The sequence below is a fragment of the Dipodomys merriami genome, unplaced genomic scaffold (assembly GCF_024711535.1).
Source record: "Dipodomys merriami isolate MVZ:Mamm:240054 unplaced genomic scaffold, mDipMer1.0.p SCAF_10, whole genome shotgun sequence".
Lineage (NCBI taxonomy): Eukaryota > Metazoa > Chordata > Mammalia > Rodentia > Heteromyidae > Dipodomys > Dipodomys merriami.
The window spans coordinates 51,445,762-51,473,274 of NW_027202271.1; the positions used below are offsets into that span (position 1 = coordinate 51,445,762).

Genomic DNA, 27,513 nt, shown 5'->3' on the forward strand with positions numbered 1-27,513 from the left:
CTCTAGTTTTTACCTTCCTAAATAGAGCAAAGGTGCGTACTGGTCCCTTCTCATATATATATATATATATTTGCCAGACATGGGGCTTGAACTCTGGGCTTGTTTGGTGCTGTTCCTCAGCTCTTCAGCTTCAGGCTAGTGCTCTACCACTTGAGCCACAGCACCACTTGCGGCTTTTCTGTTTATGTGGCACTGAGGAATTGAACCCAGGGCCTCATGCACGCGAGGCAAGCACTCTACCACTGAGCCACCTTCCCAGCCCTCCTTCTCATATCCTGAAGGCCTTATTCCCATGGTGTGTTGGCTCAGCTGGTATTGACATGCTCTCACACTGAGTGGCTGGCATGATGATAGCCCAAATTTTGACTTTGAGGAGTGTGTTTTCACCAAAGAATTCGTAAGGACTCACAAGTTTGGAGGCCAAGATAAGCATCTTTTCTTTAAGCTATTCTGTGCAGTTCTCAGAGGGTATATTTAATCATCTGGCAGAGCAGGCAAGGTCAAGGACAGAATGCTGCGGCTATGTGTACAGCTTATAGAAGAAGTGAGGCTTAAAGCAAAGCCAGCAGTGCCTGTGTGCTTCTAATCAAGCCGTTCACTGTTCAGTAACACAATGCGCATCTCTGAATCCCTGGCTCCCTTTGCCGTGCCTCATAGCCCGCTTCCCCCACCCACCCGGTGTATCCCGCCACACTCTTGAAATGGAAAATGTTCACCAGTCTGAGAACGTTCTCGCGTGTAGCACACTCGGGCCTCTTCTGGCTGCTTCACACTGAAGTGCATCTTTGCAATGTGATCAGTTTTCAACACTGAAATTTCAGAGCTATTTTTATATGTGGAAACACTCAGAACCGGGTACATGCTGTTTCCTGTTGGGAGCTCTTCTGCTAGTGGTTTTCAAAGGGAAAAGTGACCGGTGAGCAGTTTGGCAATGTAAGCATTTAAAACCTGACATTACTGAATAGAAAACGTTCACAACACGTTCATTACCATTTTGCAAATAGTCTAATGGACTGGTAAACTGTACCTGAAGTTTTTTTTTTCATAGAACCCTGCTTTTGTTAAAGTAATTTATCACAAGAGCACTTGTTATTATACAGAGATTAATAATGTTTTTTTTGTTTGCTTTTGTATGTTCCTGGGGATTAAACTCTTCTTGGCCTGGGGTGCCATCCCTAAGCTCTTTTGCTCAAGGCTAGTGCTCTGCCACTTGAACCACAGTGCCACTTCTTGATTTCAGTTTTTAATTTTCAACAGTTACTCAGTTCTTCACTAAGAATGAAGGTTTAAGTTATTCTTATATCACAAACTTTTGTTTTTTTGGTGCTGATCCCGGGGTGGGACCTGCCCTTGAGCTTTTTGGTTTTTTGTTGTTGTTGTTGTTTTTCACTCATTCATTCATTCATGGGACTGGAACTCAGGGCCTGGGTGCTGTCGCTGAGATCTTTCATGCAAGGCTAGAGTTCTACCACTTTAAGCTGTGTACAGTTCTACTTCTGGGCAGGAATGCCCCTTGAGACTCTTATCTCCAATTAACCTCCAGAAAACCAGAAGTGGTGTTGTGGCTCAAGGGTAGAGCACTCACCTTGAGCTGAAGAGCTCAGGGACAGCATCCATGCCCAGTTCAAGCCCCACGACTGACCAAAAAAAAAAAAAAAGTCTCAGGGGCTTTCCTGACCACACTAGTGTGAATCAGAATCCTCAGGTCTCAGACTCCTGAGTAGCTAGGAGTAGAGGGCGAGAGCCAGCTTCCTAAGCTTTTTAAAACAAGGCTAGCGTTCTGCCACTTGAGCCACTGGTCCACTCCAGGGTTTTTGGTAGTTAATTGGAGTGCTCAGACTAGCTTCAAACCATAAAACTCAGATCTCAGCCTTCTGAGTAGCTAGAATTATAGGCATGAGTCACCTACGTCCCACTAACATTTTCTTTTGTATATGTGTACTGGTACAAGGGCTTGAACTCAGCCTTATGCTCTCCCTATGCTTTTCTGCTCAAGGTTGGTGCTTTACCACTTGAGCCACACATCCAACTTTCAGCTTTTGCTGGTTGATTGGAAATAAGTCTCTCAGGTTTTTCTGCTTGGGCTGGCTTGTACCTCATTCCTCAGAAACCAGCCTCCTGAGTAACTAAGATTGCAGACGTGAGCCACCGGCGCCTGGATTCAAATGCAGTCTCATGATAAAGAATAAGATTTAGTTTTTTTAGAATCCATATGAAAATACATTGAGACAAACTCAGGCTGTACTTTCAGAGATAAAAGTGGCTAGTTACCCAGAAGAAAAAAGAATACAAAACTTACCAATTACGTGTCCCAAGGTGTGAACTGAGTATCTTTTTTTTTTTTTTTTTTTGTTGGTCGTGGAGCTTGAACTCTGGGCCTGGGCGCTGTCCCTCAGCTCTTCAGCTCACGGCGAGCGCTCTACCACTTGAGCTACAGCGCCACTTCCGGTTTTCTGGTGGTTTATTGGAGATAGGAGTCTCACGGTCTCTCCTGCCCGGGCTGGCTTTGAACCGCGATCCTCAGATCTCAGCCTCCTGAGTAGCTAGGATTACAGGCGTGAGCCACCAGCGCCCAGCTTGAACTGAGTATCTTTGTTAGTAAGCTAGACATTTCTTCTCTTTCCCAGTGATACAGGAACAACACCGCCAGAGAGTGGAATTTTTGGATTTATGATAAACTTCTCTGCCTTTCTTGGTAAGTGTGCAATTATCATTAACAAATGAAGTTATTATTAACAATAACTATTAACAGTCCAAAGGGAAGTACAATATCTTATTTATAGCTTGTGATTTGTGAAAGCACAACTTTCACAGCTACTACTTTGAGGAGTAATGTCTTTCAAAGTACTACTAAGTAATAGGACTACATTGAGAAACAAAAGTCTGTAGAAATCCAAAATACTGTATAGCCTCACTGTAGATCTACCATTTCATGTGGAAATTACACACAGGATTTTGCTGAAAGGTGGTTTTAAACCCCCAGCCCTTTCAGTGGAATTTAAATATAATTGGGCTTTTAAAACTGCGATTTATAGCTAAGGTGCTGTGTAAGTTAATGCAGAAGGCACTATTTCTTTCTTTCTTTTTTTTTTTTTTTGGTCAGTCATGGGGCCTGAACTCTAGGCCTGGGCACTGTCCCTCAGCTCTTCAGCTCAAGGCTAGCCCTCTACCACTTGGGCCACAGCGCCACTTCTGGCTTATTTCTGCTTATGTGGTGCTGAGGAATCGAACCCAGGGCCTCATGCATGCAAGGCAAGCGCTCTACCACTGAGCCACCCTCCCAGCCCCAGAAGGCACTATTTCTCCAAGTCTGTTCTGAAGGCAGCTTACATGAAAATCACCTGTGCTGAGAATGTGGCTCAGGGGTAGAGTGCTTGCCTTGCATGCATGAGGCCCTGGGTTCAATTCCTCAGCACCACATAAGCAGAAAAAAAAGCCGGAAGTGGTGCTATGGCTCAAGTGGTAGCATGCTAGCCTTGACCTGAAGAGCTGAGGGACAGTGCCCAAGCTCAGAGTTCAGGCCCCACGACTGGATCCAAAAAAATAAAAAAAAAAAAAATAAAAATAATAAAAAAATAAATATTAAAAAAAAAAAAAAAGAAAATCACCTGTGCTGCTGATTAGAATGTCCTGTCCGCTAGGTGCTGGTAGCTCACACCTGTAATCCTAACTACTCAGGAAGCTGAGATCTCAGGACTGAGATTTGAAGTTAGCCTGAGCAGGAAAGTCTGAGTCTCTTATCTGCAATTAATCACCAGAATGCTTGAAGTGGAGCTGTGGCTCAAATGGGAGGGCACTAGCCTTGAGCAAAACCAAATCTCAGTGACAGTCACCAGACCCTGAGTTCAAGCCCTACTATAGGTGCACAGGCACACACGGGTGCACACACACACACACACACACACACACAGACACACACACACACACACACACACACACACACACACACACACACACACACAGCCAGAAGTAGAGGCATATAGGCTCAAGGGAATGCCAGCTGTGAATGAAAAAGCCAAGCCCAAGCCTGAGGCCTTCCTTGAATTGAAATCCTAGTAAGGCACAGAGCAAAGAACACCAAACTAAACACTCTAGGGGACTAGGATGCTCCCAAAAGTTTGTCCTGACCTGTGAGAGAAGAGAAAGGTGATAGCAGGATCCGTTTTCCTTCAGCTCAGCTACAGTTTCTCTTCGCCATTCCTCAAAGCAGCTGAGACTCAGATGAAGGAGCATGATCTTGTTTCGAGCCAATGAAGGTGAGGCTGTTCATCTCATCGCAGCTGCCTGGCAATTAACAACGCAGCCCCCTTCTTAGGCCTGCTAGGAAGTGCTGAGTTACAGCCCCAGCCACAAATAGAAAATTAAGAAAACTAATCATTCAAAACTGCGCCTGTGTTTTCCATTTAAAAAAAAATCAGCTAGCAACATTTCATCAGAGTGCCTTTTTATTTTCTTCTTCAGGTGCAGCTACGATGTACACAAGATATAAAATAGTAGAGAAGCAAAATCAAACCAGCTATTTCAGCACTCCTGTTTTTAACTTGGTGTCCTTAGTTCTTGGATTGGTGGGATGTATCGGAATGGGCATTGTAGCCAATTTTCAGGTATGGCCTGAGGCTTTTGGGGGGCATTTTAGGGGGGGTGATGGATAACGTGTGTGAGAAAGAGAAGTGAGAATTCAAGAAACACTGGGAAATGGTTGATAGGTTTCCAAACATTGCATTTGTTTGATATTTAGAACGTGAACATTTGCACATCAGTCTTGCCTGATTCTTACCTATTGCTTGGTGAAGAGAGGTCCACATTGCTCTGGTCTATTGTGATGAAGGGTGGTGGATCTTTGGCAGCTTTTGCCAAGTGTGCGCTTGCTCACTCTGCCACTGGTAGAAACCACTTAATGTTCAAAGAACAGCACCAGATCTACTCCTTGTGCAGGTGAGGCTGTGGACTCAGAGGTTAGAGTCATTCACTCAGTCAGCTAATTTCTTGCAGATCTGAGGATCATGGTTCAAAGCCAGCCCAGGCAAAAAAACTCCGAGACTGGTATCCTCCAATGAACCACCTAAAAGTCTTTCATAGAGCTATGTGGCTCAAGTGGTAGAGTGCCAGTCTTGAGCACAGAAGCTAAGGGATAGTACCCAGGCCCTGAGTTCAAGCCCTAGTGCTGGTACAAACAAACAAACAACCCAGAGGGTTAGGTAATGGAAAGTTGCAAACTTTCATGCAGTGAATAAACGTTTATGTTTATAAAAATCCAGAAATAGAATGTTTTTAACTTCTGTGAGAGCAGAGTGTTTTCCCTGTCAATGTTCTTATAAATAATCTTCACAACTTCCTTGTTTGATATCCTGTGATCCATGTTCTGTGTGCCAGGATCAAACCGATGTGAGGCGTTTAATCCGAAGAAGAATTTCATCTAGGAGGCCAAGAAAGAGAGTGACAGGCTCCACTTAAGGCCTAGCCAATCACACTAGGGAGATGTTCACAGATGGGTGGGCAGGGTGGCAACTCCTTGGTTCGTCCATTTCCAGCCATGCTTTTTTTCCCTCAAGAAGTGTCCTTGAGCCGGGCGCCAGTGGCTCACACCTGTAATTCTAGCTACCCAAGAGGCCGAGATCTGAGGATCCTGGTTGGAAGCCAGCTCGGGCAGGAAAGTCTATGAGACTTTTTTTTTTTGCCAGTCCTGGAGCTTGAACTCAGGGCCTGGGCACTGTCCCTGAGCTTCTTTTGCTCAAGGCTAGGACTCTCCCACTTGAGCCACAACACCACTTCTGGCTTTTTTTGAGGAATTAAACCTAGAGCTTCATGCATGCTCTGTGAGCCCCTACCACTAAGCCACATTCCCAGCCCATATGTGAGACTCTTATCTCCATTCAGCATGCTACTAGTAGCATCCAGAAGACTAGGGTGGGTGGGAGGGTCAAGAGTTTGAAGTCATCCTGGGCTATCTAGTGAGAAAATTAATAAATAAATTAGATGAAATGATAAAGAATTAATAATCAATTCCATTAAAAATTAATAAATTGGGCTGGGAAGGTGGCTCAGTGGTAGAATGCTTGCCTCGTAAGCATGAGGCCCTGGTTTCAATTCCTCAGCAACACATAAGCGGAAAAAGCCAGTAGTGGCGCTGTGGCTCCAGTGGTAGAGTTCTAGCCTTGAGCTGAAGAACTCAAGGACAGCACCCAGGCCCAGAGTTCAAGCCCATGACCAACAAACAAACAAACATGAATAAATTCAATTACCTTTTTGGAGACACACATTTCTAATGTTTAATCTTCTCAGTGTTCTGGTGTGCTCTGTGCTTTATTGTCTCTGAAATTAGAAAAGAATGCAAGTAGGAAGTCAAGTTTTCATCTCATCGTGTACCCAAAATCATGCCAGTTTTTCTTTCTGTACCTCATTTAAAGTCATGACCTATGTTGTGTCTCCACTGACAGTATGGCATGAAGGAAATGTCTCCTTTTTGTAAGTGTGTGCCAGTGCTGGACTTGATTGTAGCTCATGCTGTCTCCTTGCTCTTTTACTCAAGGCTGGTACTCCACCAGTAGAGCTGCAGCTCTACTTCCGGCCTTTTGCTAGTTAATTGGAGAGAAAAGTTTCTTGGATTTGTCTGCCTGAGCTGGTTTCTAGCCAAAATTCTCAGTGCCAAGTCAGACCCTAAACATGGATGAACCGGCCAAGACTAAGGGAGAACATTTCCTGGTAAATCAGTAAGAGGAAACAAAGTATGCACATTCAAGAGTTTTTAAAAAAAAATTACTTAGTATAAGAACAATAGTGTGGAAAGTCCCAGAATTCTTAGTCTATTCTGGAAAGTGACTCATTAGTAGTAGATGGCTTTGCTTTTTATTTCCCTTTGTCCAAAGTATACCTAACATACAAGGGGTAGCGGGAACAATTTAAGTTTGTTTTCGGGAACAATTTAGGTTTGTTTTTGAATTTTTTATCTTGTGGTAAAATACACATGACACAATGTATCATCTTAGCCATTTTCTGAACTTTTTTTTTTTTTTTTTTTTTGGTCATGGGGCTTTAACTCAGGGCCTGGGCACTGTGCCTAAGTTCTTTTGCTCAAGGCTAGCACTCTACCACTTAGAGCCACAGCACCACTTCTGGTTTTCTAGTGGTTAATTGGAGATAAGAGTCTCATGGACATTCCTGCCCAGGCTTGCTAAGAACTGCGATCCTCAGATCTCAGCCTCCTGAGTAGCTAGCATTACAGGCGTGAGCCACCAACACTTAGCTTTTCTGAAATCTTTGAAGCCCATAAGGGTGTGTGTGTGTGTGTGTGTGTGTGTGTGTGTGTGTGTGTGTGTGTGTGTGTGTGTGTGTGTGTGTGTGTGTGTGTGTGTGTGTGTGTGTGTGTGTGTGTGTGTGTGTGTGTGTGTGTGTGTGTGTGTGTGTGTGTGTATGCATTTTTTTCCATATAACTTCCTTGATTTTATAGGCCCATGCCAGTTAGCTTAGGTGTACAAAATCTAGAAAATAGCGTCTATTATTTTTATATCATCTAATCTTTTTTTTTTTTTTAGATATATCATCTAATCTTTTTTTTTTCCTGCCAGTTCTGGGGCATGAACTCTGGGCCTGGGCTCTGTCCCTGAGCTTTTTTTTTTTTTTGGTCAGTCGTGGGGCTTGAACTCTGGGTCTGGGCTCTGTCCCTCAGCTCAAGATGAGCGCTCTACCACTTAGAGCCACAGCACCACTTCCAGTCTTCTGGTAGTTTATTGGAGATAAGAGTCTCATGGACTTTCCTGCCCAGGCTGGCTTTGAACCACAATCCTCAGATCTCGGCCTCCTGAGTAGCTAGGATTACAGGCGTTAGCCATCAGTACCCAGCTCCCTGAGCTTATTTTGCTCAAGGCTAGTAGCACTCTACCACTTGAGCCACAGCCCCACATCTGGCTTTTTCTGAGTAGTTTGTTGGAGATAAGAGTTTCAAAGGACTTTATTGCCTAGGCTGGCTTCGAACTGTGATCCTCAGATCTCAGCCTCTTGAGTAGCGAGGATTACAGGTATGAGCCACTGGCATCCAGGTGTAATCTAATTGAATCCAATCTTCACTGCAAACCTGCAAGATAGTGTCTAGATATGGAGCTTGAAGCTTGGCACCAAAGTCACACTGTCTGGAGGTGGAGTTTGTCAGATATTCCCAGACTCAAATCTACCTTCAAGAGAAACATCCAGATTCAGGGGCAGTGCTCAGGCCCTGAGTTCAAGCCTCACAACTGCCAAAAAAACAACAAAAAAAGAACACCTTTCCTTATCTCAGGTAGCCAGGTTTGCTGGGTCAGATTAGGATTTGTCATTGGGATTTGAAAGAAAAGCTTTTCTCTTGATGCTGTTCTGGCAGCAGCTGCATTTCCCAAGAGCAGGTGCACGTGGGTTCACACCTGTGGCTGGAAACGTCTCAGAATGAGTGAGGGCTCGTGGTTTGATGTCGTTCTCTGTCTGTCTGTCTGTCTGCCTGTCTGTCTCTGTCTGTCTGCCTGTCTGTCTGCCTGTCTGTCTGTCTGTCTGTCGTCTGTCTGTCCTCTGTCTGCCTGTCTGCCTGTCTGTCTGTCTGCCTGCCTGCCTGCCTGCCTGCCTGTCTGTCTGTCTGCCTGCCTGCCTGTCTGTCTGCCTGTCTGTCTGTCTGCCTGCCTGTCTGTCTGATGCTCTTCTGTGGTCTTCTCCCCAGGAGCTAGCTGTGCCAGTGGTCCACGATGGGGGCGCTCTACTGGCTTTTGTGTGCGGTGTGGTGTACACCCTGCTGCAGTCCATCATCTCCTACAAAGCGTGTCCCCAGTGGAACAGCGTCCTCACGTGCCACACACGGATGGCTATCTCTGCTGTCTCCTGCGCAGCCGTCGTCCCCAGTATCCTTTCCGGAGTGTTCCTCAGAAAAGAGGATAAAGGAATCCAGCGATACGTGTTAAAGCTGAGGCACTGGTGGCTCAGGCCTATCATCCTAGCTACTCAGGAGGTTGAGATCTGAGGATCATGGTTTGAAGCCAGCCTAGGCAGGAAAGTCGATGAAACTTTTATGTCTAATAAACTACCAGAAAAGCTGGAAGTGGAGCTGTGGCTCAAGTGATAGAATACCAGCCTTGAGCAAAGAGCCCAGGCCCAGAGTTCAAGTCCCAGGAGCACCACACACACACACACACACACACACACACACACACACACACACACACACACACACACACACACACACACACACACACACACACACTGACTTAATGAACCTAACAAGATTCTTGCTGAAGACAGGCTGGACACACACACACACACACACACACACACACACACACACACACACACACACACACACACACACACACACACACACACACACACACACACACACACACACACACACACACACACACACACACACACACACACACACACACTGACTTAATGAACCTAACAAGATTCTTGCTGAAGACAGGCTGGATGATCAGATAGGGCAAGTGATGGAGGAGAAGTCATCTGAACAGAGTGGCAGCTTCTGCCTAAGCTGTCTGAGCCAGGGAGTTTGTATATCTAAGGGCGTGGGTGAGTGTTTGGGAGAAAGTTAAGGAATTTGGCTAAAATTTGGCCCAGCAAAAATACATGTCACATGGGCTGGGAAGGTGGCTCAGTGGTAGAGCGCTTGCCTTACATGCCTGAGGCCCTGGGTTCCATTCCTCAGCACCACATAAACAAAAAGAAAAAAGCCGGAAGTGGCGCTGTAGCTCAAGTAGTAGAGTGCTAGCCTTCAGCTGAGGGACAGCACCCAGGCCCAGAGTTCAGGCCCCATGATTGGACCACCCCCCCAAAAAAAAAAATACATGTCACAGTGTCTTTCTCAGCAAGCTAGTTTCCTACCCTCCACCCCCACAAAAAAGAATCATTCAAATGAAGGCAAAAGGTGTTGCCCAAGTTTGCATCTCCTTCAGGAAAATGAGCTGGAGAAAAGTGGGAAGCATTAAGAAAATGGCTCAACTTTTTGTGGTTAGATCAAAAGGGTATTTTTGGAAAAGGAATGGGGTGAAAGGTGATGAAGGTGAAATACTAGAAACCCTTCAGCTTCCGTTTACTTTCTCTCCCACAGTTCAGTCTCACTAGTCATGTGAAAGTATTTCTTTCTAGTACTTGGCTAAAGACACCAAATATTGAAATTGTACTTAAAGCACTAGACCTTGTGAAGGCCTGAGTACTGGCCTCTCACCCCTCCCCTATTTGGTATACTCATCCAAATAAATAAATAAATGAATAATTCCACTTCTAGCTTTTGGGTGGCTTAATTGGTGATGAGCCTCTTGAACTTTCCTTCCTGAGATGGCTTTGAACCTAGATCTTCAGATATTAGCCTTCTGAATAGCTAGGATTACATGCATGAGCTACAGGTGTGTGGCTACTCCCAATAGGATCGTGTGTGTGTGTGTGTGTGTGTGTGTGTGTGTGTGTGTGTGTGTGTGTGTGTGTGTGTGTTTTCCTGGTCCTGGGGCTTGAATTCAGGGTCTAGGCACTGTCCCTGAGCCTGTTTGTACTCAAGGCTAGAGCTCTACCACTTGAGCCACATTACCATTTCTGGTTTTCTGGTGGTTAATTGGAGATGAGTCTCATGGACTTTCCTTCCTGGGCTGGCTCTGAACTGCCATCCTCAGATTTCAGCCTCCTGAGTAGCTAGGATTATAGGCGTGAACCACCAGCACATGGCTCCCAATCTGATTTTAGAAATGATGTTTAGCTCTTCTATATCAAATGAGAAGGTATTTGTGAATATAGTGTTAAGTTCTTCCTTTCTGACCTTTCATTTGTTTTCTTGACCCAGTACCTCTGCTAGAACTTCTGATGAATAGAATTGGTGTGAAACACACACTTTTGCCTCATTCCGTATTTCAAGTGAGAAAGACAAGAGAAAGCCAAGGAACGAGTGGGATTCGTAGGAAACACTAAGACCATAGACTTAGTGCAGCAGTAATGACATTAAATTTCAGTGAACTAGTCTAGGAAACACTAAGACCGTAGACTTAGTGCAGCAGTAATGACATTAAATTTCAGTGAACTAGTCTAGGAAACACTAAGACCGTAGACTTAGTGCAGCAGTAATGACATTAAATTTCAGTGAACTAGTCTTACGGCATTTTGTGATATGTTAGCTCTAAGTTTTTCATACATGCCCTTTGACAAACTGAGGAAGGTCCCTTTCTTTTCTTTTCCTTTGGGGGGGGGGGTCTGGTCGTGGGGCCTGAACTCTGGGCCTGGGCGCTGTCCCTCAGCTCTTCAGCTCAAGGCTAGTGCTCTACCCCTTGAGCCACAGCACCACTTCTGGCTTTTTCTTTTTGCTTATGTGGTGCTGAGGAATCGAACCCAGGGCCTCAGGCATGCAAGGCAAGCGCTGTACCACTGAGCCAACTTCCCAGCCCTGCAGAGTGAAGTTTTGCGCTGTGCTGACTGCATTTCCCTCCCTTGCTTTAGCTGCCATCATCACCGAATGGCTGAGATGACCAGAAGCGGGCTACTTCTGCAAGACAGCTCCCCCTGCAGTCCTGTGGGCTTTTGAACCATTGAACACCACCGCCGTAGTCATAGTAATGGACTTGTCTTAACAATTCAAGAACCTGTTCTCTGCTGTTATTTTCCTTAACAGTATTCTCCTCTTACAAGTGATTGCCTGTGCTTCACTAATTTCTATTACCAAGTTGGAGTGGAATCCAAAAGAAAAGGTAATTGTTACATTGTCCTCAAAAATTGTTCACCCTTGGCCTGGGAAGGTGGCTCAGTGGTAGAGAGCTTGCCCGGCATGCATGAAGCCCTGGGTTTGATTCCTCAGCACCACATACACAGAAAAAGCCAGAAGTGGTGCTCAAGTGGTAGAGCGCTAGCCTTGAGCAAAAGAAACTTAGGAATAGTGCCCAGGCCCTGAGTTCAAGCCCCAGGACTGGCAAAAAAAAAAAAAAAAAAAAAAAAAAGATGAACACCTTTTTTTTTTTTTTTTGAGTGAGTCTATGTGGCTAGGTGAATCCTAGAAAGGTGGGATCCTTATTCCTTACAGCAAATGTACCAAGTGTGATGGCATTTCAGCAACTCGCGAACCAGTCATTTGGCAATGTAGAGTCATTAGCTTCGAAAGACAAGAGTTGCATGGAATTCAGTTAGGGACTTGATTGACTTTTCTTGGTGATTTCCATGAATCTGGGACAGACTTCCTTCTATAACAGTTGAGCCATTCACTGGCCAATGGCAGACCCGTGGGCAGTGAGGATACATGAACAGAGTAGGGGAAAGTTGATTTGCCAGCATCCGTTTACTTCATGCTATTTATTACTATTATTATAATGTTGGGTAAAACAAGAGGTTTTTTTATTACACTAATTCCTGCAACTAGAATTTCTTGTCTTCAAAAAAAAAAAAAAAAGCAATTTTGGGATCCCCAGCCTGCTTCATGTGTTTGATGAGGTGACACTCAGGCATGAAGCCCTTCCATTTGGTTTGGTCTGTCCTATCAGGGCTGAGTGCAAGCACTAAGTCTGAGACGTAATTTTCTGTTTAATATTAGTGATTTAAGTAATCCCAGAGGTTCCTGAGATTATTTTCAAGGTTCAGAATTCCTGATTTCTTTCACACCTTACCCGTCCACACTTAGTAGAAGAGGCAGTTAAGGTTGTGGAGTTTTACAGAAGCGAGAGTGTTTTGGAGTGTTTGTGGCAAGTGGTCCAGCTAGAGGGGGAATTAACTATAGTCCAGGATAACTCTGAGGGAACCGTGGAGAAGTTCATATTACTAGAAGGGACTAGTGTCAGCCTTTGAAGACGTGTGGACAGGAAAGCAATGGAAGGAGTGTTCTCGGATGAGTATGAGGCAGAAGGAATACCTGGCACAGATTGAAGACAGAGCTCAGCCCTAGGGTAGGAAGATGGCAGGTCTTCAGATTTGAGCAAGATTGGAAATGATAGAGGGGAAAATACTAGGTGGGTGCCAACAAGTGACTGAGTTGAGAATGAAGGGGGATGATGGGTGGGTAATAGGTGATTCCATATCTTTCTCTTGGATGAACCAAAGAATTCCTTCCCATGTGCAGAAATAAGGTGTGTAACAGGAATGGCTTGGATAAGCTTTGTTTTGGAATCATTGAATCAGAGACATCTCCGATGAGACATGTAGGAACAGTGTCCAGTTAGAAACATGGGCAGATCTCTGGAAGGACTGACAGCCATCAGAGTGCATAGAGGAACCAGCTGTTTCCCAGCCAACTATATGAAAACATGGAACCAATTGTGTGTAGCTGGGAGTTAGTTCATCCAGGTGGCCTACAAGAGAATGACAACAAGATGGTATGCAGAAGAGAAGAGAGATAGCAAGAGAATTGCAGGGAGAAACTTTTCCAGGGATAAATGGAAGAAAGTCTCTGGCAAAATAAATAAGTATAGTCTGGTACTGGCCGCTCACACCTGTAGTACTAGTTACTGAGGAAGTTGAGATCCAAAGGTTGTGGTTTGAATGAAGACAGCTGGGGTGGGGGAGGGGGAGGTCCATAAGACCTCCTTTAACCAACATTAATATCTACCATTAACCACCCCCCCAAAAAACCCAAAGTGGAGCTGTGTCTCAGAGTGCCTGATTTGAACAAAAAAGCCAAGTGGAAGGGTAAAGCCCTGAGTTTTAGCCTTTTGGTACGTGTACCAAAAGTTAGAAAGGAAGAAAGAAGAGGGAAAAGAAGGTAGAAAAGAAGAAAGAGATGAAGGAAGGAATAGAAAGAGGAAAAGAGAAAAAGAAAAAGGAAAAGCAAGAAGATGAAGGAAGGAAGGAAGAAACAGAAGAAAGAGAAAAGAAAAGGAAAAGCAAGAAGACCCTGACCCTCCAGAGCAGGGATTCCTGAGCAGTGTGGTCACGTCAACAAGCAAGTTTGTCACAGGCAAGGCTGGGCTGGGCAGGGCAAAGCTGGAAAAGGAAGGATGGCTGGGCTCTCAAGGAAGCCTCAAATTCATTGAGACAAACAGCTGTGTATCAACTGCCAAATACAGTGCTCTGAAGGTCCAGCATCATGTTGTAGACCATTGATTTCTTACTGTGGAATGGGAGAGACTGCAGGAGATGGGCCATTTTCAGGAGGAAGAGAGGCAATGGGCCATCTCATGTAGCTGAGTTGTCTTTCAGCATGATTTCACTGAACTGGGACAGCAAAGGGAGTCACGATAGTTTTCCAAAAAGCAGTTTTCAGTAAAATGTTGGGTTAGAAACCGAGTGCTTAGACATCAGGAAACAGGGAGGAGGAATAGCTCAGGGGCCAGCCAGATGTATGTGGAGCCCTACTCTGGACTGGAGGAGAAGAGGAGAAATCGTATGGATAGAAAGGGACTCAGAGGGTCAAGGAATTTTCTAAAATGGAAGATTCTGGCGCTTAATAGAATCAGAGATTAAATGATGATGATGAAGACAGTGTCCACGGAGGAGTTCAAGAAAATGCTTCATTGGAATATAACACTAAAGTGGTTAAACTATCCAATAGGTTAGACCTACATAACAGGCACTTTTCTACGTGAAGGTGATTGGATTTGGTTGGTGAGATGCCTGAGCCCTTGTGCACAACTGAAGTACTTCACTCTTGAGCCACAAGGTGGCAGCAATTCACCACAAATCAGATACAAAGGAGCTGCTCAGGAGGGCTCCACCAAGTACATCCTCAGGCAGTTACTTTCCATTTTTCTATCTTAAAGTATAAAAAAGCAGCTGGGTGTAGTGGTGCATGCCTGTCCTCTCTACACACAGGAGGCGGGACAATCTAAAGTTCAAGGCCAGCCTGATTCTAACAAGTGTTCAAATACCACATGTTCTACGTGTTCTATTCACTGTAGGAGTTACTATGTCACGTTGGGTATTACCTTCTGTTTCCAGTGTCAATGATTGCAAGAAAAAAAAAAAACCCAACATAAAGCCTTTAAATCAATGAGCTGAGTAGAATATTAGGTAATGCTGGCCCTGCATGTACATGTGTTTTGGACAGTTGGGACTTGTGCTTCAGTGCACTTTGATCATCAGTAATGTTATTTTGAAGAAATGACTTTTTTTTTTTTGGTCAGTCATGGGGCTTGAACTCTGGGACTGGGCGCTGTCCCTCAGCTCTTCAAGGGTAGTGCACTCACCTCTTGAGCCACAGTGCCAATTCTGGTTTCTGGTGGTTAATTGAAGAAATCTCACAGGCTTTCCTGCCTGGGCTGGCTCTGAACTATGTTCCTCAGATCTCAGCTTCCTGAGTAGCTAGGAATATGTGTGAGCTACCGGCGTCTAGCTGACCATCCATTTTTATGAGCCATCCTTGTTGCCCAAGGATGACCTGGATTGAGTCATGTTCCCTGCTGCCGGAGACCCAAAGAGGAAGGAAGCCTCTCCGTTCCTTGCCCCTCCTGTAGGCTGGCTAGGTTGTCCCTAGAGTGACCTCGGACAGAGCAATGGATGGAGGTGAATGATGATGAGGAGAGACAGGAGTGACACTTGTGAACTTCAAGGTTGCTCCTTTAAGTATCTGGAAAAGGTAACACGCCAAAGAAGGGTCGCCATAGAACTGACTACAGGGCTGCGCCCTCATTTACTTACCCTTCTTACCCCTGTAATGCATAGCACAGTTGAAAGGGAACAGGGGGAAAAAATCAAGCCATTATTTGAAAACGCAGGGGACAAATTGAGTCCACAGACCTAATTTGCCACTTTGAATGTAGGTAGGTGTACATTTGTGACTTGGGCAGAGACATGGTTTAGGTATAGAGCATTTGGCCAGCAAGTGCAAAGATCAGAACCATTAAAAAAAAGAGAAAGAAAAATATAAGATCACAGATACCCCTCCCTGTACACACACACACACACACACATACACACACGCACGCACGCACATGCACGCACACACACACACACATGCAGGCATGCCCGATTTTGAGGCAGCATTGGATTAGTATTTCCCCATTTTCAAAAATGGAGTAAGCATCATGGAGCCTTGTCCCGTAGCAGAGTGCTTGCCGAGCATGCACAAGGCCCTGGGTTCCATCCCCAGCAAAATATGTAAATCAGTGAATACATTTTTAAAACGAAAGAAAATAGAATCTTCTTTCTAATCTTCCCACCCTCCATCCCCTTCTCTCTCCTCCTCACCTTCTCTCCTTCCCTTCTCCCTTTCCCCCTTCCCCCTCCCTCCTAGAGCTGGAAAATCAAATCTAGGGTGTTACACCATACCAGTCAAGAGCTCTTTCACTGAGCTACATCCTTGATCCTTAGTTTTGGTTATTGATTGATTTTTATTTCTTTTTGGTTGGTCAGAGGTCTTGAACTCTGGGCCTGGGCACTGCCCCTGAACTCTTCAGCTCAAAGCTAATGCTCTACCACTTGAGCCACAGCGCCACTTCTGGTTTTTTGGTGGTTAATTGGAGATTAAGAGTCTCACAGACTTTTCTGCCTGGGCTGGCTTTGAACCACGATCCTCAGATCTCAGCCTCCTGAGTAGCTAGGGTTATAGGGGTGAGCCATCGGCACTCGGCAATTGATTTTTTTTTTTTTTTTTTTTTTTTTTTGTCGGTCGTGGGGCTTGAACTCTGGGCCTGGGCGCTGTCCCTCAGCTCTTCAGCTCAAGGCGAGCGCTCTACCACTTGAGCTACAGCGCCACTTCCGGTTTTCTGGTGGTTTATTGGAGATAGGAGTCTCACGGTCTCTCCCTGCCCGGGCTGGCTTTGAACCGCGATCCTCAGATCTCAGCCTCCTGAGTAGCTAGGATTACAGGCGTGAGCCACCAGTGCCCGGCTTCTCGGCAATTGATTTTTAATGAACTTCCTGGCCTCCATAAGCAACCAAGTTTTGAAGCCCTGACTAAAGTCACTCAAGTTCTTGGCTTCGGTTCTCCCTCCTTGCTCCCAAGGAGATGCACAACAGCCACGGGGCTGCCCCTCAGCTGGCACGGGATGTCTCCCACTTGGCCATTTGCATTGCATCCATTTATTTATTTATTTATTTATTTTTGGTTGGTCGTGGGGCTTGAACTCTGGGCTTGAATGTTGTCCCTCAGTTCTTCAGCTCAAGGTGAGCGCTCTACCACTTGAGCCACAGCGCCACTTCTGGTTTTCTGAGTGGTTTATTGGAGATAAACCACTGTTCGGGATGGCTTTGAACTGCGATCCTCAGATCTCGATCTCCTGAGTAGCTAGGATTACAGGCGTGAGCCACCTGCACCCAGCTCTGTTTATCTTACAATCTTGAGCCAAACTTTGCTGAACTACTATTTCCTATAGTAACAGGGAAACAAATACAACCCAACAGGGTGGTCAGCTAGCTTTGTCTGTGCATGCATGTGCGCGCGCGCACACACACACACACACACACACACACACACACACACACACACACACACACACACACACACACACACACACACACACACACACACACACACACACACACACACACACACACACACACACACACACACACACACACCTCTTTCTTTCTTTGGGGGCAAACCCCTGGAGCATCCACTAGATTCTTGGTAAGTGAGCCCTTCAACTCTGGGATTCCTAGTGGTAGGAGACCGGATTGTGGTTTGTATGCCAAGTTTTTCCTTTAGTTGAATCCACATTTACTTCCCAGTCTCAGCTATTTTGTGGTCCTCATGCTGCCCTCTGAAGTTCTGTAGACAATCCTTACAAGCAGTGTGTACAGGAGCTAGAAAGAAATTTGGGGATAATTGCATTGCTGATGCTGTCCGGAACGGAACGCCAGGTAGCTGATGTTAATCTACATAGCTCTGCAACGTTCTGGTGTATGCTCATGAGACAATTGTTTTTCTTCTCTCCTAACTGCCTTACTTATTATTTCAGGTTCTCCATGAGAGTTTTTTTTTTAAAGGCTAAATTCTGTTTTCTTTATTGCCGCTGTTAGGATTATGTATATCATGTGGTGAGTGCAATCTGTGAATGGACGGTGGCCTTTGGTTTTATTTTCTACTTCCTAACGTTCATCCAAGATTTCCAGGTAGGTACTGGTTAGTTCAATTGGTATATAAATTGCTAACAATTAGAGTTAATAAACACTCATGGAAAATCTATTGCCTGTGTTAGGGAGCACTTTCTTTAGACTCTTCACGTGTTTGAGGAAATAAATGTAAGCCGGGTGCTGGTGGCTCCTGCCTGTAATCCTAGCTACTCAGGAGGCTGAGATCTGAGGATGATGGTTCAAAGCCAGCCCAGGCAGGAAAGTCCACGAGACTCTTATCTACAATAAACCACCAGAAAACCAGAAGTGGTGCTGTGGCTCAAGTGGTAGAGTGCTAGCCTTGAGCTGAAGAGCTGAGGGATAGTGCCCAGGCCCAGAGTTCAAGCCCCATAACTGACAAAAAAAAATAAGAAAGGGATTATTCAATGTGTTATTCATAAAGGAAAGCAACCCTCATAGTTCACCCAGACAATGAAGCTTCCACGCATCTGTTACCATTTGTTGCTCAAAGTCTGGCATCCTAGTTCTTTTCAAGTGAATTTCAAAAACCAGAAAACACAGCTTTGTAGAAAGTTGGTGGATGAGCCACTGGTGGCTCACGCCTGTAATCCAAGCTACTCAAGAGGCTGAGATCTGAGGATCAGGGTTCAAAGCCAGCCCAGGCAGGAAAGTCTGTGAGACTCTTAAGCTCCAATTAATCACCAGAAAACCAGAAAGTGGCGCTGTGGCTTAAAGTGATAGAGCACTAGCCTTGAGTGGAAAAGCACAGGGACAACGCCCAGTCCCTGAGTTCAAGTCCCATGACCAACCAAAAAAAGTTGGCTGATGAAAAATGCCTTTTTACCATTATTACCAAGGCAGAGAGAAGCTGGACTTTATAGACAGCTTGGCCACAAAGAAAGTGATATTTCCGAACAAGTGACTTATTAGCTAACAGGATAGAGAAAGCCTAGAAAATTCTTCAGGACCCAGTTTAGCTTTAGTGAAAAACTTCAGTGAGAAGTCCCCTCTGGGGTGGGGCAGAGTTGATGGAAATGTCAGCCTGGCTGAAGTGGTTTCACTTCCTTTCATCTTTCTCTTTCTTCCTCCTCAAGAGTGTCACCCTCAGGATATCCACAGAAATCAATGGTGATATTTGAAGAAAGGAGAATGTATCTAGAAGTTTCTAGAAGTGATACAGAGGACCACAGGGTTTTGATGTCCTGATCGGCATGCGTCTGTGGCACATCCGGAACTTGAATGTCATTAACAATTCCTAATAGTTGTACTATTTGCAAAGGTATGTTTCCCTAGAAAATGTAGAGCATTTATAACGTGGTAGCGATGTGTTTATATTTTTCTAAGATACTTGTTTTTATACTAACAGATTCATAGAAAACCTATGGTATTGCAGATTCTGTGTTTCGTCTTTGGGTGTGAATGATCTGTGCAAATACACTAACTTGAGAATTTAAGTTTAGTATATTTATGGGGGGAAAAAAAGTGAAATTGGGAATATTGGCTTTAAAATTCCTTTGTTAGATGGACTCTATCTTTTTTTTTCTTTTTAAAATCATGAGAGCATTTGTAACATTGAATATGTCATGATCTTAAGGATGTCGTTGATAAACAAACACTAAGATATTCTGGTTTTTATTTAAAGAAAATCAAACTAAGCCAAGTATGTCACGAGGTGGGAACAAGTCTTAAAGGGCTCTGGAGGCTTCAGCCTTAACCTCCTGCCCAGAGGCCTGCAGCCTCTCCCCCTGCTGGACATTGCTGGTCCTAGTGGATGTACCCCTAGGGAGCCTGGCTTGTGCAAGGCAGATTGGAAATTAGAACCCCTTCCCTTTGGTGGTCACTGGCATAATGGGATCTATAGTCTGACTCTATGTGCTGCCCAAGAGAATACAGGGAGAAAGGAGAGGGGCAGTTGGAACTTCCAGGTGCTGGTGCTGTGCTGGGCATTTGTTCCTCCTTTGAATGGCCGTGGCTGGATGTTCTTCACACCAGGGGACATGTGAGTCAGGCTCTTGGTGTCAGGCAGGAGCAATGGCTTTTACTGTTTCACCCAAGTCACCAAATGACAAGTGAACAAGCAAGCCTTTTGTAAGCTCAAGTGGTCCTTGGAATATGGGCAAGGAAGGTACTCTGTCTTTCAAAGACTCCTGGGCTTCAAACCCAGGTCTAGCCACGTGGGCACCCTGGCAGTGGTGAGCAGGTGATGGCACCTCACTAAAGCATTGTTAAGTGAGGGAAGGTTGAGACTGGAGAGTACTGCCCCATCTCTGGATTCCCCTGAAAGAATACAGTGGTTGGGATGTTCATTGTCATTTCTGAGTCCATTGTCACTTGTCACAAAGCTGGAGGGGAGGGAAGAATCCCCATTGGGATATTGGAAGAGGAAAGTGACCACCTAACTACTTGGTAAAGGAAGAGGACTTTGCTTATCTTCTCCATGGACCCTCTGGTAGAAGGGATCTCAGAGTGGACTTGTGTGTGTGTGTATGTGTGATCAGCCAGTAAGACTGTACTGTTGATGTTCACAGCTCTAGCGATGAGACTGGGAACTCACTGGGGGCTGAGCATATCCGTTAGCTTAGTGACTGCAGCACTTAGTGCACTGCTTCCTGGAACACCACAGATGCTTCCTGAGTGCATGTGTGCAGTGTTCCCACGAAAGACTGACTAGAGATGTCTGGATGCTGTATACTGGGGGGTTGCCTCGCTCTTGTTTACTAGTTGTTTGAATGTAAACAAATTGTCTGTGCCACCTAGTAATGTTGACCGTTTTGCTTTGTGTGCTGTAAACAGTTCAATTGTTTGGGCTTCATGATTCTATGACAAGTCTCTTCTGGACAGTTACCACAGAAATTGTTAACATGGGCTAAACCAAATGGTTATACCAGTCTTGGGCAAACTGAGAAGGCCAAAACCTGACTCCAGACAATCATATCCTGCTGATTTTGTGCACCTTCTAAAGTTGGTCTTATCCACATTTTTGGTATTATTTTTCATTTCTGTGAACTTGCATTTCCTTGGACCCCGTGACTGAAAGAGTAAAATAAAGTGAAATATTTCTTTATGTTAGTAATTTGTGTCTCTTTTATATCGCCTGGGTACTACTATGAAGTGTTGACGATTCTGCACCCTTGTGCACTTTATAAAGGGATGGGTTACACCTATGGGGTTTTGTTTATTTTTAATACTAGGAATGGAACCCAGAGTCTCCTGCATGCAAGGCAAGCACTCTACCACCTGAGCCACACCTCAGTCCTTTGGCTTTAGTTTACTTTTCAGATAAGGCCTTCTGCTTTTACCTGGGCTCATTGTACATTAATTATATCCTGAGCAGTGAGGATTGTGCCCCCTGGCTGATCTTTGTAGGGATTCTCAGTCTGTCTCAGAATTGTATGTCAGTCAAGACCCTTAGAAGTCCAACTTTGTGGATGGAAAGAAAGGGTAGGTATTTGACTGCATGACCCAGGAGGGAGCTGGCATTAGGATCAAACATATCACCAACAAAATATATCCTTCATTTCCTCTCCCCTCCTCTCAGCTCTGTTTTCTTCCCTGTTGGCATCATTTTCAGTCAGGCTTTCTTCTGTGGGAGTAAGATGGCTTCTAGAGACCAAAAGACAATTATCAGATGTTCTAGCCAAAGCCTAGAACTGAACTTACTGTCCCATCTGATTGGTTGATTTGAGTTCATGGAGTGGTTACAAGGGAGTGATTCTCTGATTGGTCAGACCTGAGTCACATGTCTACCCTTGGAGAAGGGAGGGGGTTAACACCATATAAAACAATAGGCCAACAGTGACTGAAAATTGTTTTCTCAAGAATTTGTAGGGTGGGGCAGTGGTGGCTCACGCTTGCAATCCTAGCTACTCAGGAAGCTGAGATCTCAAAGCCAGCCTGGGCAGCAAAGTCCATGAGACTCTTATCTCCAATAAACCACCAGAAAACCAGAAGTGGCGCTGTGGCTCAAGTGGTAGAGTGCTAGCCTTGAGCTGAAGAGCTGAGGGACAGCGCGCAGGCCCAGAGTTCAAACCCCATGATCAACAACAACAACAAAGGCTGGGAAGGTGGCTCAGTGGTAGAGCGTTTGCCTTGCATGCATGAGGCCCTGGGTTCGATTCCTCAGCACCACATAAGCAGATAAAAAAAGCCAGAAATGGCGCTGTGGCTCAAGTGGTAGAGTGCTAGCCTTGAGCTGAAGAGCTGAGGGATAGTGCCCAGGCCCAGAGTTCAGGTCCCATGACTGGACCCCCCCAAAAAAAACAACAACAAAAAGAATTTGTAGGGAGTGAATCTTGGGCAGATGGAAAAGAAGCCGATTCTACTACAGAATGAAAGCCTGAAGCTGACTCAGCAAACCCAACCTAACTTGCTACAAGGTTAAACCTAATTATAAGCTGGATGCCTGTGGCTCACGCCTGTAATCCTAGCTACTCAGGAGGCTGAGATCTGAGGATCATGGTTCAAAGCCAGCCTGGGCAGAAAAGACCATGAGACTCTGATCTCCAATAAACTACTAGAAAACCGGAAGTGGGTGCTGTGGCTCAAGAGGTAGAGAGCTCACCTTGAGCTGAAGAGCTCAGAAACAGTGCCCAAGCCCAGAGTTCAAGCCCCACAACAGACCAAAAAAACCCAAAACAACAAACTTGATTATACTTAACCTTTTCTGATTTAAACCAAAAAATACCAAACAAGCCTTAAAGGGTACTTCAAGTGCCTTTGTACCTTCTTAGTGACACCTGTGTTCTTTCAGGCTCTAACGCCTTTAACCTCTGAGAGGCTGGATGGGCAAGTTAGTGATCTCATGTTCAGATGAGGAAACCAACACAAGGCTCAGCAAGCCAGCAAATGAGGCTGCAGTGGAGAGGGGCACACATTCCAGTCTGGGACTCTTCGTTTTTCTTGATTCCCTCATCAAGGGAGCTCTTATCTATTTATTTGGTTATTAATTAACTCACTTATTTTTTTATTTTATACATGAACACACAGGATCCCACAGAAATCGCCACTTGCATTCCCTAACCCCAATTCAGGGCATCAGTGTTGTTCTGGGTTTGGGTTTCGTCACATCCTTTCTATGTGGTGTGGTGTCCCAGGTTACCGTTTTTTTAAATTGTATTTTTTTGACTCAGTTGGAGACATCCTGGTCTGTTGTTTAGGCCTGGAATGAGGCTAGGAAGAGTGGGAGGCAGATAAGTGGTCTCCCATTCTCTCTCTCTCTCTCTCAGATCCTGGCGAGCCAAGAGAGCCAGCCGTCTGCACACACACATTTTCTTGGTCTGGCTCTGAATCCCCCCACATTCTCAGTCCACCATGTCATGCGTCTGCATCGTGTCTGTTGCACAAGACCGCAACCGCAGCTCTAGGCCTGGAGGGGAAGCTCCTGTCTTTCCTGGGTCACCCCCAGCAGATTCCGTTTTTTTTTTTTTTTAAACCAAGGGTAGCTGGATCCTCTGTGGGGGAATGACAGTGACCTCCAAAGTCATCGCGGAGAAAATACCCAACCAGAGACAGTGCTCTTGGCTGAAGGAATCCAGGGTGCCCCAGGAGCCTTGTGGCAAGCCTTGTGGTTTAGGCAAACAACGCTCTGTGTTCTACCAGCAGCAGAACCAGTGCCGCTCTTTGAGTGGATAAAGAATCTCTTCTGAGTTTCAATAAAGCATAGTGGCTTTTCTGATGTTTGTAAGTGGTAGGGGTCCTCACAGGGAAATTCAAGGGTTGGTCCACTATGAAAATGTTGTATTAAACTCTCCTTAGCTGGAGCATCACCGTGGGGCCTATGCTGAGGAAAGATAATTTCTACAAAAGTGGAGTTCAGCTGCCTTCATCACAGATCTTCCTCTCTGTATAATTTGTTCTTGTTTACATGAATAATATATTCATGCCGGGCACTGGTGTCTCATGCCTGTAATCCTAGCTACTCAGGAGGCTGAGAGCTGAGGATTGCAGTTTAAAGCTAGCCTGGGCAGGAAAGTCTGTGAGATTCTTATAAAACCACTCAGAAAACCCAAAGTGGAGCCGTGGCTCAAGTGGCAGAGCGCTACTCTTGAGCTGAAGAGCTAAGAGACAGCATCCAGGCCCAGAGTCCAAGCCCCATGACTAACAACAACAACAACAACAACAATACACACACACACACACACACACACACACACACACACACACACACACACACACACACACACATATATCCATGATTTGAAAATCAAAGTAATATAAAATGGTTTACACTACAAAAGCTATTGCGCTTTCTCTGCCCACAGTGACTCCTTCCCTTAGACATAATCATTTATAACTTTTAGGGTTATTTTGGTCAGCCATGGGGCTTGAGCTCAGGGCCTGGGTGCTGTCCGTGAGCTCTTTTGCTCAAGGCAAGCACTCTACAACTTATGAGCCATAGCTCCATGTCTGGTTTTGGTAGTTAATTGGAGATAAGAATCTCACAGGCTTTCTTCCCCAGGCTGGCTACAAACCTCAATCCTCAGATCTCAGCTTCCTCAGTAGCTAGAATTACAGGTGTGAGCCACCAGCACCCAGTGAACTTTTTTTTTTTTTTTTTTTTGATTCTAGAACTTCACTCTGTAGCCAAGACTGTCCTGAAACTTACTATAGAACCCAGCCGGCTTCACACTTAGTTCTTCATGAGCCTTCCAAGTAGTAGGATTACATGCGTGTACCACCACATTCAGCTTTTTCAAATCAGATTTTACATGAGAAGATAAGCAAAACTAAACATTTCTAAACATTTTGTGTTTAAAATTTTCATTCCAAGTGTATTTTTATTCCACAGTGTGTTAAATCATTTGAGCCTTTTATTTTAATTTAGCTATGTATCCTGGAGGTGTGCCTTTATACCACTAGATGCCTTTATTTTGTTCTTTTTTTTCCCCCAACAGTACTGGGGTTTGGACACAGGGACTTATACTTGAGCTCTACCACTTGAATTGTGCCTCCAGGCCTGCATGTAACTCAACAAATATTGTCATTTTGTCTTTGGGATCTTTTTATTTTTTGTCGTGGGGCTTAAACTCTGGGCCTGGGCGCTGTCCCTCAGCTCTTCAGCTTAAGGCAAGCGCTCTACCACTTGAGCCACAGCTCCACTTCTGGTTTTTTGTTGGTTTATTAGAGATAAGAGTCTCACGTTGCTGCCCGGGCTGGCTTTGATCTGTGATCCTTAGATCTTAGTCTCCTGAGTAGCTAGGATTACAGGCATGAGCCACCGGTGCCTGAACCTTTATTACTTTTTAAAGTAGTTATACAAAGGGTTTTCAACTCAACAAGTCAGATTATGAAGACCTGAACCTCAAAGCCAGCCTAGCCTATTTAGTGAGACCTGGTCTCAAACGAACAAACAAAATGCAACGTTAAATTGATCATCTTAGAATAATTTTCAGTGTTCAGTGGTATTTAATACATTCATAATGTATAATTATTACCAGCATGCATCACTATACCTCTCTTCATCTTGCAAGACTGAAATCCTGTGCTTCCAACAAGAATTCTTTGTTCTCTTCTCCCTTTTCAGCCTGTGGCGAACACTAATCTCCTTTCTGTTCTCACTGCCTCACAGGAGTGGGATCATACAGACTTTGTCTTTTGGTGAGTGTCTCATTCCTCTTGCCATCATCCCTGCCACGTTCATCATGCTGGAGCATATGACAGTAGTCCTTTCTTTGCTCAGGGTGAGAGGGCTCTCTGCATGTCTACATCATTTTTGTTTATCTGTTCATCTGCCAGAGGATGCTCATTGCCCACATTTCAGCTACTGTGCACAGTGCTGTTTTTTTTTTAGACATAATGCAAGTTTTATTGGGGCGCATGATTAAAGTGGGGGTGAGTGATACAGCTCAGTGGGTGGAGATCTTCATGAGTGCAGGACTCGCCGCTTATCCAGAGGACCACGATTCGGGATGTATTTGACTCCACAGCCATCAGGGCTGAGGCGCTTCTCAGCTACCATGTCTTCAAACTCATCCGCGCTGAACTTGGTAAAGCCCCACTTCTTGGAGATGTGGATCTTCTGACGACCAGGGAACTTGAACTTGGCCCTGCGTAAGGCCTCAATCCATGTTCTTTATTCTGCAGCTTGGTGCGGATGGACGTGATTACCTGGCCAATGTGAACCCTGGCCACAGTGCCCTGGGGTTTCCCAAAGGCACCCCGCATACCTGTCTAGAGCCTGTCAGCCCCAGCACAGGACAACATCTTGTTGATGTGAATGACGTGGAAAGGATGCAGTCACACTCGAATATGAAAGCCATCTTTGCCACAACTTTTTACCATACACATGTTGGGACAAATACGCGCAGCCTCCAGGGCTTCAGAGGAGAGCTGCTCATATGCATCTGACACCTTGGGCCACAAAGTGGAAACTCATCCATTTCTGCCTTCTTCTGCCCCCAGGTCAAAGATGTGGATCTTGACATTAGGGATACCTCGACAAAAGCAAGGCTTTGGGTATGGTTTGTTCTTACAATATTGGTAACACCGGGCGGGGTGGCGACCCATGGCGACACCAGAGTGTTCAATGGTGCGCCAGAGGAACAGAGCCAGTGCTGATTTTTTTTTCCAGTCTTGGGGCTTGAACTCCCGGCCTGGGCATTGTCCCTGAGCCTCTTTTGCTCAAGGCTAGCACTCTACCACTTGAGTCACAGTGCTACTTCCAGTTTTTTTCTGTATTGGCACTGAGGAATCGAACCCACGGCTTTATATATGCTAGGCAAGCACTCTGCTACTAAGCCACATTCCCAGCCCCTCCAACACTGCTTTTTAACTCCTCGGGATGCATATTCAGCCGTAGAATTGCTCAGCCACACAGTCATTCATGTTTAATCATTTTAAGGAAACTCCATACTGTTTTCTTCAATGCCTATATGTTCTATATGCTCACAAACAATTCCAATTTCTCCACATGCTTGCTCACCTTTGTTATTTCCCATCTGTTGGGGTTCTCTCCTCCTCCTGCTCCTCCCTCCTCCTCCTCCTCCCTCCCTCCTCCTCCTCTTCCCTCCTCTCCTTGCCCCCTTTCTTTTTGTGCCATACCTTGGCTTGAACTCAGGACCTCACATTCTCACTTGCCTGTTTTGGTTTAAGGCTGGTGCCTTACCCTTGAGCCACACCTCCACTTTCGTAGCCATCCTAATCTTCATGAGATGGTATCTCATTGTAATTTTGATTTGTATTTCTCTAAAAGCTCAAGGTCTCGGGTGTTTTTTTCTCGTGTCCGTTGGCCATTTGGACATCTTCCTTGGAGAATAAGTCTTCTCACATGTGTGCTTTTTTTTTTTTTTGCCACTCCTGGGGCTTGAACTCAGGGCCTAGGCACTATCCTTGAGCTTCTTTTGATCCAGGCTAGCGCTCTACCACTTGAGCCACAACACTTCTTTCCAGCTGTTCCTGTTTCTGTGGTACCGAGGAATCAAACCTGGGGCTTCATGCATGCTAGGCAAGCACTCTTACCACTGAGCTACCTTCCTAACTGTGTGCTTGGTTTTGAATGGGGTTGTTTACTTCTGCCATTCACTTTGATCAGTCATCTAAGTTCACCCTCTGACCTGCTGCACATAGTATCTA

General features: G+C 45.2%; 1 protein-coding gene and 1 pseudogene across 2 annotated transcripts in view; one reads left to right on the forward strand and one right to left on the reverse strand.

Annotated features, from left to right (window-relative positions):
* Dram1 (DNA damage regulated autophagy modulator 1) overlaps positions 1-21,007 on the forward strand; it is a 33,203-nt gene extending 12,196 nt beyond the window's left edge. The window contains exons 2-8 of one of the 2 annotated variants that reach the window (XR_011365704.1): positions 2,628-2,695; positions 4,462-4,604; positions 8,681-8,858; positions 11,641-11,699; positions 17,890-17,982; positions 19,038-19,222; positions 20,737-21,007. Coding sequence is in view for 1 of the 2 variants with exons in the window: in XM_069991359.1 (XP_069847460.1) it covers positions 2,628-2,695; positions 4,462-4,604; positions 8,681-8,858; positions 11,641-11,699; positions 17,890-17,982; positions 19,038-19,082 (586 nt within the window). In the remaining variant the exon portion in view is untranslated. Of the gene's footprint in view, positions 1-2,627; positions 2,696-4,461; positions 4,605-8,680; positions 8,859-11,640; positions 11,700-17,889; positions 17,983-19,037 lie in introns of both variants that reach the window. The other variant, XM_069991359.1, reaches the window with a different exon arrangement.
* A 4,417-nt stretch (positions 21,008-25,424) lies between these two features.
* Positions 25,425-26,852, reverse strand: LOC138838067 (large ribosomal subunit protein uL16-like; annotated as a pseudogene).
* Positions 26,853-27,513: the final 661 nt, after the last annotated feature.